We start from the raw sequence: 11976 nt of genomic DNA, 5'->3' as shown, positions 1-11976 counted from the left end.
CCCCCCAACATGGCAGCAGCGCCCCACGTGCGCCCGTCCCGCCGGCGCGCCCCTGGCCCCGCCCACCGCGGCGGGACCCCGCCCCTTCTGCGGCGATCCTCCCTCTGATTGGTTTGAGGCGGTTATAGCCCCGCCCCTCACCGTGGCGGGCGCGGCGGTGCCGCTCTCTGATTGGCTGGCGCGGAGCGCGGCCCCGCCCCCCGGCGCGCGGCGGCGCTCGGGGCGCGGCCGGGAGCGCCGCCAGTTCCCGGCGTCCCGCGGCCGCGGCGGAGCCGGCGGTGGCTGCAGCGCCTCACTCCGCCCGCGGCCCCTTCCCTCCTTCCCTCCTTCCTTCCTGCCTGCCCTGCAGCCCCCTGTCCGCCCCTCGGCCGCCCCCCTTCCTCGCCCCTCCGCGCCCGTTCAGCCATCCCCGCGCCCCATGGAGCTGCTGTGCGCGGAGTCCGTGCCCCGCGTGCCCCGCGCCGGGCGCGACCTGCATCTGCTGGGGGACCGGCGGGTGCTGCAGAACCTGCTGAGCCTGGAGGAGCGCTACAGCCCGCGCGTGTCCTACTTCCAGTGCGTGCAGCGCGACATCCAGCCCTACATGCGGAAGATGTTGGCCTTCTGGATGCTGGAGGTACGGGAGCCACCGGGAATTTCCCCGTGCTGCGGGGCTCGGGGCTGCAGGGCACGATCCGCGGGACAAGCCAGCGCTGATGTCTCGAGTCTCAGGCGCGGGGGAGTGATGCCGGTGGGATGGAGGGTCCGCAGGCAGGTGGGGAAGGCGCTTTGCAGCCTCTCCGTGAGTTTGGCTGTGCTAAAAGATGCGATTCCCACCCCCGAACCTACAGCCAGGGCATGAGAGACCCCCAAAACCTCCGGGCAGGGCTCAGCCCTGCAGGGCAGAGCCGGGGCTGGGGCTGCAAAGGCGCTGCTTAAAGGGGGAAATAATAACGCTGCTATTGACTTCCCTAAATTAGAAATGAATGTGGCTCTCTGCAGGACGGAGTTCGGGCTGGGGATCTCACGGTGGGGTCGCAGGGAAGAGTCTCAATAAATCGGGATTCTGCAGGGATGGGTCGTGCCTGTCCCCCAGCCGCTGCTGCAGGAAGCTCTTCAAAGGAATAATGAAGATTTTCATTGTAAAGGGCTTTTCCCCCCTTGCTGTTGCTCTTGTTCCCGCAATCCCCTTTTCAAGAAGGCTCCTTAGATCAACGCCGCTTTGGAAGCCGCTCCTGCGGAGCCCTAAAGGCAGCGAGGTGCCACTGGCAGCTGTCACGATCTGCGTGTCATTGTCCCCATGGCCGGGACAGCCGCGGCCTGGGAGGAGAAGGGTGGTGTTCGCTGCAGAATGAGGAGAAACCACAATATTTTATGGTTGTGTCGAAAGAAGGAAGTTCGATATGACAAGTGTTGTGATACTGGTGGCAGATAAGAGCACAGGGCTGAAATCGGGAGCTCCTGGACTCTGCTGGTGGCTGAGGGAGGGACTTGGAGGACTCGGCGTAGATTTGGGTGCTGCCATTGATGCTCCTCGGTTCCCTGGAGCGCTCAGGTGGAATTGCCAGCCCTGGATCCCGCTCTCCACTCTCCAGCTGGAGCTGCTCCTTTGCTCCAGAGCTTCCCAATCCCCCAGGGCAGGGGTGGCAGCTTTGCTGCCCAGCTGGCTGCAGCCATCCCCAGCCGGGCACAGCAGAAACGGGGCCAAATCAGGCATTTCGGTCTTATTTGTGCACTCCTTGGAGCTGCACCTCGGCTCTGCTGCTTTCCACAGGAAGATGAAGCCTCGAGGCGCCGGTGCAACGCCACGGATGTGATGAGGGCCATGCCTGTGGCTCCTTCCCTCCGAGGATGCCTGACAAGTGTGAAACACCAGCTCTGAAGCTGTGCTGAGCAGTCCCACGCTTATCAAAACTTCCTTTTCCCTTGTGTCTCTGCCTCTGGGGCCGGCCAGGTGTGCGAGGAGCAGAAGTGTGAGGAAGAGGTTTTCCCGCTGGCCATGAACTACGTGGATCGTTACCTGTCCTCGGTGCCCGTGCAGAAGAACCACCTGCAGCTGCTGGGAGCTGTGTGCATGCTCCTGGCCTCCAAGCTGAGGGAAACCAATGCCCCTGACCGTGGAGAAGCTCTGCATCTACACAGACAACTCCATCACCCCCCAGGAGCTCCTGGTAACCGCCCCGTGCCCCCTCCCAGCACCCTCATCCCGCTTGGCATCACCTCTGTTCCCGTCCTCTGCCTTCCCCTCCTCCTTGCCCTGCTGGCAGAGGTTTTTCCACCCTCCCCGTGCTGGGAAGCAGAATTGTCTCATCCTGGTTGTTGAGGAAGTTCCCTGTGCCAGCGCTGGGCTGTCACTCTGAGCTCTCACTCCAGTGGCATCTCAAAGGCTCCGAGCACTGGCTCAGGCGGCTCTGCCTTCCCCCGGCTGCACAAAGGGGGGAATGGGGCAGATTCACATCCACAGCAGCAGGAAAAATCAATCCAAATGGGTCAGGGGGAGGGGGTTTCTGAGCTGGGACCCTCCTGGTGAGGTCACTTGGAGCCCCAAGTTTATTCCTGGGTCTTTATTCCAGGGTTTATTCCTGGTCATCCAAGGGCAGAGGGATCAGGAACCAGGCTGGCGCTGAGGGAGAGGAATTGAGGCACTGCGAGATCCCTGGGCAGGATCTCCATGGAGAGTCCTCTTCCCAGTGCTCCAGGGTGGTGGGGGAATGGGTGGAATTCCTGCCCTACCCCTCCGCTTCTCCCATCCTGCATCCAGAAAGTTCCCTTCTGAGGCATTGGAAGGCCAAGTGTTTGCTGAGGGTGGCTGATAAAAGCTCCGAGATGCAAACCTGGGAGCTCAGCCTCAGCCACGAGGGAGGAAATGGGAGAAAACCCCTTTTTCTTGGGGCCTCAGGAGGGACTGGTCACCTCCCCCCGGTGACAGAGCATCCCTGGGGACCATCAGCCTCCGAGAACTTCTCGGGGTTACTCATCACCGAGTTCAGAACCTCTGGTTTCTTTGGGGTGGGGTGATCCGAGCGTGATCCGTGCCCCAGGTGGGCAGCGAACCCACAGAACTTTCAGGTGTGACTCGAAGGCGCTTCTGGGAACTGGGGAGCTCTGAGCTCAACCTGGTTTTTTCCAAGGGCCGGTGAGAGGCTGGGGAAAATCCCCTCCCCTCCAGAAACGCTGTGCCTGAAGTCATTAGTGGTGGCGATTGGCTTAATTAGCCCTCAGGAGCTGAGGAGTGTGGTGAGGGGTGGGAATGCCCACAGGAAACTCTCATTTCCTTGGATGCTGAGTCCTGTCACCATCCCTGAGGGACATCACAGCCGGTCCTGGTGGCTCCTGCAGCACCGAGTCGGGTCCCACTTGGGTTTGATTCTGATTTTTTTGGTGATTTTCGGTGAGGATTTGCTGTTCCCAGCTCAGCCTTGAGCAGGTGAGGAGCGGGGCAGAGCATCCCTGGAGATTCTCCCTCATTCCCAGGCTCCAGGGGTAATTCCTGCCTGCTCAGGGTCGGTTTTGTTTCCTTCCCCTGAGGTTTTTCAGCAGGAAGCTGTGGCCAGGCAGTGCCACGGTGCTGATCTTCCCTGCTCCTTCCTCCTGGCAGCTGGGGATGGAGGAGGAAAACTCCGTTTGCTCCCTGTTTGTCACTCCTGATCCTGCAGGTCTCAGTCCTGGAGTTCTCCTTCCCTCCACTTTTTCCCCCCAGGATCCTCTTGGATGTTTCTTGATTGACTCCAAGGTTGATATGGATGAAAATGGCTTTATTTTATTAATTATTTGGAGGGTCAAAAGTGCTTTTTTTGGGGGCTTTTCCAGGCAAACTGGATCCCTTTCTTCTTTCCTGATGGGAATGCGAGCCCTCAGCAGAGCAGGGGTTTATTCCTGGTTATCCAGGGCTGGGCAGAGGCATCAGGAACCAGCCTGGCCCTGAGGGAGGGAATTGAGGCACTTCAAGATCTCCACAGCCCGTGGAGAGTCCTCTTCCCTGGATTTCCATGGATTTTAACCCCTTTTGGGGCACATCCTGCTCCAGTATAGAGGGAGTGGAGTGGAATATCCAGGGCTCTGTGAAGGATTTGCCCTGGCTGAGGGACCTGAGGGAGTTTATTTTAAATTACAGATCTTCCCTGGATTTCCATGGATTTTAACTCCTTTTGGGGCACATCCTGCTCCAATAAAGAGGGAATTGAGGGAATATCCAGGAATCTGTGAAGGATTTGCCCTGGCTGAGGGACCTGAGGGAGTTAAATCTGGATTACAACACCCATGGAGAGTCCTCTTCCCTGGATTTCCACCCTTTTTGGAGCACATCCTGCTCCGATACAGAGGGAATTTCCAGGGATCTGAAGGATTTTACCCTGGCTGTGGGGCCTGAGGCGAGTTAAATCTGGATTACAACACCCGGGAGCTGCTGCTTCCCCCTCTGTGCTCATCCCCTGCTCTTTCCCAACCCCCTGGAAGAGGGTGGGGAGAGCAGGGCCAGGGGAGCTTCTTCAGCAGGGCCGGGACAATGGGGCATCCTGGCCTCCCTTCCCATGGCCCGGGGCCATCCCGGCTCCGCAGGAAGCTGGCTCACATTCCCGGGGGCTTTGCTTCCTCCTCCTCCTCCTCCTCCTCGGGGCCGGGATGCTTGGCACCAGCTCAGCCCTTCAGAAAGGACACAGAACCTCGCTGGAGTTATTCTGGGGGAGAAGGAAATGATGCAAGGAGGGATTTGTCCATTCGGAGGAAGTTGGATTTCCGTCCAGGGCGTTCTCTAACCCACCTTGGGGTTGTTTTTTTTTTTAATTTAATTCTTTATTTTTCTTTTTTTGTTGTTTTGTTTTCTTATCTTCATGAAGATTTTCCCTGGGCGAGAGGGGGTTCGGCTGCTCAGAGCTTGGGGAGAGCAGCTGGAAATCGCCTCCGTCTCCTGCTGTGGCTTGGCTCAGAAATGTTCACCCTCAGTTTTGCCAAAGGCCAGATCTTCCCTGGAAAAAATCGAGGAGCCTGCAGGGAGATGATGAAGGGAGCAGCAGTGGGGAGTGAAAAATCAGGGAATAAGAGTTGAGGATGCAGGGATGTTCCCTTGGGAATCTCCAGCGTTTGTGTTCCCCTTCCTCTGGCTCAGATGGGGCCGTTTTTCCACCCAGAGCTGTCACCTGTCCCTTCACATCCTGAACTCCGCTCAGGCCATGGGAATCTGGAGTTTTCCCCTCATTTTCCATCTGCAGATGGATTTTGGTGCTGCAGGGGTGGGGGAGCAGCTCCCCCCCCCTCTGTGAGTGACCTCAGGGGTGGCCCCGAGGGTGTGACAGCATCAAAGGGGCCCTTCCCACCTGCAGGGACAGAACCCAAACTCTGCTCCCGGCTGGAATCGCAGCGAGGGCGGGGCTGGATGGCGCTGCACTGCCACTGTCACATCCCGGGTGGAATCGGGCATTCCCTGCCCTCTGAGGCGCTGGCAGCACCAGGACTGTGCTCACCTGGGAATTTTCCTTTCCTGCCTCCTTTGTTTTTTTTGTTGTTTCCAGGAGGGATCACACTTCCAGAGGGGGGTGGTGGTCACACCCTGCTCTGTCATTCCCAGCCCCACGGAGCTCTGCCCTGGGGATCTGGCAGGAGAGGGAGGTGATGCATTCCCGGCTCTGGGATGCTCCATGGGCAGGGTTCACTCCTCAGGCTGGAGAAACAAAGGGACATTTCCCACTTTCTTCCTCTGTTCCCCTCCCCAGGCAGGGGCTGACTCCATGAGGAATGCCAGGAAGAGGATGTTGGCTCCGTCAGCTGTCACAGGCCTGGCCCGGCCCTGCTGCTTTTGTCCTGCTCCTTCCACAGATCCGACCTGGATCCAGCGATCCAGAGGCTCTGCCAGGCCCTGGCAGCGGGGCAGTGCCCGGGGTCAGCAGGAGAGGCTTCCCTGAGCTCCATCCTGCGGGTTGGGGACAGTCCCTGGCACCCTTCGGCTGGCACTGCCCGCTCAGGGGAACTGGGATATCCTGGAACAGGGGGAGTGAGGGATAATGAGGAACCTGTGGCTGGGAAGGAGCTGCTGCTGGGCCTTGCCTGTGGGCAGGATCCATCCCTGCCCCAGGTGAGGCCCGGCTGGGGTCTGCAGCAGCTCCTTGGGACAAAACATCCCAGCAGGGACAGCTCTGTCACGGCCCTGAGGGTGTCGGTGCCTCTGGTGGCTCTGGGGGAATAAAAGGTGCTGGGAGCTCCCCTGGGATTCAGGGATCCCTTTGGGATTTGCTGGGTGAGGAGGGAGCTCCAGGCCCTGCTCCTGCCCTGCTCCCAGCTCGGGGCAGCGACTGCCAGAGGTGCCCTGTGCCCCTTCCCAGGTGCCCGGGCTGCTGCAGGACCAGCTTTCCCAACCCTCTGGAGGCTCCCAGGTGAGGGACAGTGGGGACAGAGCTCTGCACTGGCCCGAGCCCGTGACCCTTGGCTGTGTGGCCGCACCCACCACGGTCCCCTGCGGGGTCCCTTCCCACTCGGGACATTCCACACCCGTCTTTCCTCCTTTTCCCAAGGTGGATCCCTCCGCTCTGCCCCAATCCTTTCCTTGACCAGGCTCTTGGTGATCCTCAGGCTCTGGAGCTCTTTTCCAAGGCTCCTTCTTGCTTTTATCCCGTGGATTTGGCTTAAAAAAACTCCCAATCCTGGCATCCATCTGGGAGGTGGGAGGCAGGAACGGATTCCTGGGGGGAAAAGTGGGGGCTGGCAAGTGGCAGCTCGGGCCCAGGGTGGGGTTTTGGAGCAGGTTGAGCAACGCTGCTCTGCTCGTTTGAGCAACTCAGGGCGGGGTTTGTTGTGTAAGGGGAAGGGGGATAACAACGAGAAAAAAAAAGGGGAAAATGAAGATCTGAGCGTAGGAAAAAGTGTCACTTCCTCAATTCCATCCGTTCTGGAGCTCTTTGGCAGCTCTGCCTGGAATGCTGAATTCGGGGGGAAGAGGGGATGTTGTGCTGGGCAGGGGTGAGGTCCCGAACTGGGGACACCTGGCCCGAACCCCAGTCCAGCTCTGCAGCCTCAGCTTCAGCTCCTGAGGGGGTTTCCCTTTCCCAGCAGGGCCCCTGTCACCCCCTGCTCCAGGCCAGGAGGGACCTGGGGACACCTCCCGTGGCCTCCCTGGGGCCCCCAGCCCAGATCTCTGCTGCTGACCCGCAGCACGAGGGGAAAAGGGGCTGGGAAAATCACCGTGGCTGGGCTGCGGGGGAATTGGGAGCTGCAGAGAGGGGTGGGAAGGGAAAGATCCTGGGAAAGTCCCGGCTCTGCTGAGAGTCCGTGGCAGTGTCACCCCCTGCGTTGGGTTCAGCCTCTGCCCCAGCCTTGCCAAAGCCGGGATTTGAGGGCAGCCATCCCAAATTTTCGTGCTGACGTTCCAAGTGGGGCTCCTCCTTGTGTTCACCTTGGCACCACCTGAGCCTGCTGGGGGCTGGCCCTGCCAAGGGTCTGGCCCTGGCCCTGGCCCTGGCCGGAGCAGTGCCCGGGGCTGGCAGGGCCAGGAGGGGCTCAGGAGGTGCAGGAGCTCCAGCTGGAACTCAGGGGGCTCCCAGCCTTCCACCATCTGTTCCCAGCCTGCTCTGGAGATCCAGAAATCCCTGCTGGATGCTGGGAGGGAGCAGCCCAGGCTGGGATGGAGGCATTGGCAGCACCTGGGAAGCCCCAGCGGGTGTTGGGGTGGCCGTGCCGTGCTGGGGATGCTCCGAGCACAGCTGGAGGCTCTCTTGGTGGAGAAGAGGGGAATTCTCTTCCAAAAAAAGCTGCATTCCCACCTTGGGAATTAATTCCCTGCTGCCCTGGGGTTTGTGGGGCACGCACAGCCCCCAGAGACAGCTCTGTCCCCTCTGGCTGTCACCCTTGAGCTGGATTGTTCTGGGAGCCTGGACATCAGCCTGTCCTCCTGGGAGTGGGGAAGGGATTGGGAATGTTCCTGCTGCTCCCTGCTCTGGTTTTCCCTCCCTGGGCTGTCCCAGCACCTTGCAGATGCGAGGAGTGTCCAGGGCTAATCCCTGGAAAGAAGAATCCACATTTATTGTTTCCTCCTCTGAGCTCTGCTCCCAGCTCTGAGAAGCCCCTGGCTGGAATTGTGCCACGGCCACAGAGCGGGGACAGCCCCCTCCTTCCCTCTTCCCTCTTCCCTCTTCCCTTCCCCATCCTGTGCTGGCCCTGGAGCCTCCTGAGCGACCCCATAACGCCCTGTCCTCCCTGCCCCGCAGCACTGGGAGCTGCTGGTGCTGGAGAAGCTGAAGTGGGACCTGGTGTCGGTGATCGCCAATGATTTCCTGGCGCACATCCTGCACCGGCTGCCGCTGCCCGCGGACAAGGTGGAGCTGGTGAAGAAACACGCCCAGACCTTCATTGCCCTCTGCGCCACAGGTGGGTGCCGGGCTGGGCTCGGGGTGCTGGCACACCTGGGATGGGCTCCCCACCTCTTTGGGGGCTGGGTGCCTGCCCTCACTGCCATTGGAGCCGTTCCAGGTGGGATAGCAGTCCTGGGGGCTCTAAGATGCCAGGAGGGCAGGGCCACATGCCAGGCTCTTGCCGTGCCCGTGGGAGGTGTCCAGGGTTGAATCCCAGCTTTTCTCAGCCTCTCCCTCAGTTTCTGGAGCCATCCCACCTCAGGACTTCTCCTGCAGACCTGGCCCTGCTGCTCAGCCTGTTCCGTGCTCCTCCATCCCAGTTTCTCCCTGCCCCTGCAGGATTTCCCTCTGTGAGGCCCTCCCGCGCTTCCCAGGGAAGATCCCGCTCCCGAACCCCCCGTGCATCCTCCCTAACGGCTCCTTGCCGCCCTTGTGTCCCTGTCCTGCTCCAGACTACACCTTCGTGATGTACCCCCCGTCCATGATCGCCACGGGCAGCATCGGCGCCGCCATCCACGGCCTGACCCTGTCCGTGAACGGCTTCAGTGGCGAGGCCATCACGGAGCTGCTGGCCGGGATCACAGGCACAGAGGTGGTGAGTGGACACCGGGAATGGTACCGGGAGTGGAAAGGGAACGGAACCGCTGCTGGGAATCCTCCCTCTCCTCAGAGGAAGAGCTTTCCATGGAGAGCGGAGCAGCTGCCTGGGGAGGGTGTGGAGTCTCCCCCTCTGGAGAATTCCAAACCCACCTGGATGTGTCGCCTGCTCCAGGTGACCCTGCCCTGGCACAGGGATGGGCTCCAGAGGGCCCTTCCAACCCCAGCTGCTTTGGGATGCCGTGGGGTTGTGCTGTTCAAACGGTGCTGCCCTGGTTTGAGGAGAACCAAGGGCTGTGGGACGATCCCAAACACAGCCCCGGGGCTGCTCCTGCCTGGGCACAGCGGGGTGGGCTCGGGGTGGGCTGGGAGTCTTTGAAACGCCACACAAAGGGCAGGATCTGTTCCCTGCCTGGGCAGGTGTTGGCAGGATCGGGTTTGCGGGGCGGGATGGGGACAGGGACACGCCGGGCTCGGCATCTGCTCCCCTCAGTGTCCGGTTGCAGGTGCCCAGGCTGGGGGAGGGAGAAGGGGGGACTGGGGCATGGAACCTCCCAGGTTTGGGGACATCAGGATGGTGGGGTTCTCCAGCCCCTCCACCGTCCTTGGAGCAGGGACAGGGATCCTGTGGGGCTCTCCAGGTCACTCCAATCAGGAGCTTTTCCTCTCCCCTTTGATCTCCTCTCCTGCCCGGGGTTGGTTACAGTCCCCTGACAGGACCTGCATCAGGAGTGGGGGGTGGCTGCCCATGAGGCTTTGTCCGGGCAGGAGGCTCCCGATCTCTTTGTGCAGATGGAATTTTTTTGTTCTCCGGAGCCTTTTTAAAGAGAGAATCAGTGCAGCCACCTGCTCCCAACCTGCTCCGGGTTGGAGCTGCAGCAGGGAACAGGTGGGAAGCAGGGAGGGCTCTGTGAGGGAGAGGAGCTGAAATGGAGCCCAGCAGCCTCCTGTCCTTCCTGTCCCCTCCTGTCCCTCCCCAGCATCTGCTGCGCCCCCCTGCCCAGGTGTGGGGTGCTGCACAAACAGCCCCAGCCCAGGCAGGACTATGGCAGCTCCTCCTGGGATGTGTCCCACAGCGTTTGGGATCCTGGAGAGCACCTGGGCTCGGCCTCCCCTGCCCGTGGGTGCTGCTGCTTCTCCCTGAGGCCCTGCGGTGTCCCTGGGCTGTGACTCAGTTTCTCCTCTGGAGGAGCGATCCCCGTCCTGCAGCTCCCAGGCCCGGCTGGGCAGTGCTGGGAATGCAGGGACTGAGTGGGATGGGGCTGCAGGGCTGGGCCAGTGCCGTGGCCAGCGGGAGCCTGGCTGAGTGTGGCCAGGCTGGCCTTGGCATTTCGGCCAGAATTGCTGGTGGAGAGCTCAGGGATGGTCACAGGGATGGAGAGCCTGGGATGGGCTGGCCATAGGGATGGAGAGAACTGGGATGGGCTGGCCATAGGGATGGAGAGAACTGGGATGGAGAGAACTGGGATGGGCTGGCCATAGGGATGGAGAGAACTGGGATGGGTGGCCATGGTGAGGGAGAGCCTGGGAATGGGGATGGAGAGCCCAGGGATAGACTGGCCATGGTGATGGACAGCTGGGGGATGGTGATGGACAACCCATGGCCAGGTGTCCATGATGATGGACAGCCCGTGGCTGGGTGTCCATGATGATGGACAGCCCATGGCCGGCCGGGTGTCCGTGGCGCTCGGGCAGGCAGCGCCAGGGCAGGAGGAGGCTGCGCTGACGGGAAGCCGGGGAAGGGGAGCTGGGGAAGGGGAGCCGGGCGTTGCTATTTTCACTCACCACATCCTCTGTCAGTTTCTAAGAACCGCTGGCGGATTCCTGGTAAGAGATTTCGGGGTGTGACAATGTCCCGTGAGGTGCAAACTGTCACCGGGCTGGGCTGCGCTGGGCCGTGCCTGTGGGGTGTCCGAGTGGGAGTTTCCTCCTCTGCTTACAGCTCGTGGGGGAAAAACCAGAGCGGGGTTTGCATTTATGGCAAGTGCTGCTGCTCTTGGCAGCCCCCTGCGCCTTCCTGTGCGTGTCCCCCTGCTCTGGGTCCCCTGGGGGGGTGTCACAGAGGGGACAGGAGGGTGAAAACCTTGTGAGAAGCTCCGTTCTCCCGGCGTGGATGGGGGTTGCTGACGTAGGGTGGATTTTGGGTCAGGGAGGGTCCCGCTGCCTCAAGGGCACCCAGCAGAATTCCCGTGCCCAGCTCTGCTGCAGGACCGCCCCGAGCTCTGGGAAATCCGGGCTGGAGGGGCTGGGGAGGTTTCTTCGGGATCTGGGAGGTTTGGCAGAGCTGCCCTTGCCGTGCTGCTGAAGCCACACCCCGGCTCCGGGGTGCCTCGGGAAAGCTGCTGGACACAAACATTCCTGCAGAATGGGGTCAGCAGGGAGGTCCTCCCCTGGCCAGCCAGAGCGTGGGGCTTTGCCTGGGGAGGGACAAGCTGGACATGCCCCTGGACGGAGAAAATCCCCTTTCCCCACGTGTTCGGGGGGCCAGAGGCGCAGCCCAGCAGCTGCTCCGAACTTTTCCTCAAGCTCCCACCCCTGAGGAGCACGGAACTGATGCCTCCCGTGTGTTTCCCTGTTCCAGGACTGCCTGAAGGCCTGTCAGGAGCAGATCGAGGCGGCCTTAGCCGAGAGCCTGAAGCAGGCATCCCAATCCCAGCAGGAACTCAGCGCCAAGGCGGGCGGCGTACGGGGGCAGCCAGCCCACGAGCACCCCCACGGACGTCACCGACGTCAACCTGTGACCAGCCGCCCTTCCCGAGAGCTCTGGCCCCTCCCTGGACACCCCCAGCTCGCCGCATTCCCCCTGCTCATCCAGCACCTCCGAGGGGCCCTTCCCGGGCTGGGAATGTGGAGCGGGATCCGCGCTTGGAGCTGCTGCAGGTGGCCAGGGGGGAGTGACCGAGGTGGTGCCAGGGCACAGGAACGCTGGGCACGGGGAGCAGGAGCCTGGATGAAGTTGGAATTGTTTCTCTGTTGGTGTTCCCCGGCTCTCTGAGGTGTTCATGGTGACTTCCAACCCCGTGAGGGACAAAAATCACAGAGATCCAGCCCTGCAGGACCCGAA

At 61.4% G+C, this 11976-nt stretch overlaps 1 protein-coding gene across 1 annotated transcript; it reads left to right on the top strand.

Annotated features, from left to right (window-relative positions):
- Nucleotides 1-219: 219 nt before the first annotated feature.
- Nucleotides 220-11755, top strand: CCND3 (cyclin D3). The gene is given in 7 exon segments (XM_032133467.1): nt 220-616; nt 1934-2083; nt 2085-2150; nt 8172-8331; nt 8768-8910; nt 11494-11589; nt 11591-11755. Coding segments are annotated over 7 exon segments (876 nt in total). The 5' UTR covers nt 220-418; the 3' UTR covers nt 11654-11755.
- Nucleotides 11756-11976: the final 221 nt, after the last annotated feature.

Source organism: Corvus moneduloides, chromosome 24, assembly GCF_009650955.1.
Source record: "Corvus moneduloides isolate bCorMon1 chromosome 24, bCorMon1.pri, whole genome shotgun sequence".
NCBI classification, from domain to species: domain Eukaryota; kingdom Metazoa; phylum Chordata; class Aves; order Passeriformes; family Corvidae; genus Corvus; species Corvus moneduloides.
This window is presented reverse-complemented; position numbering and strand designations above follow the sequence as displayed.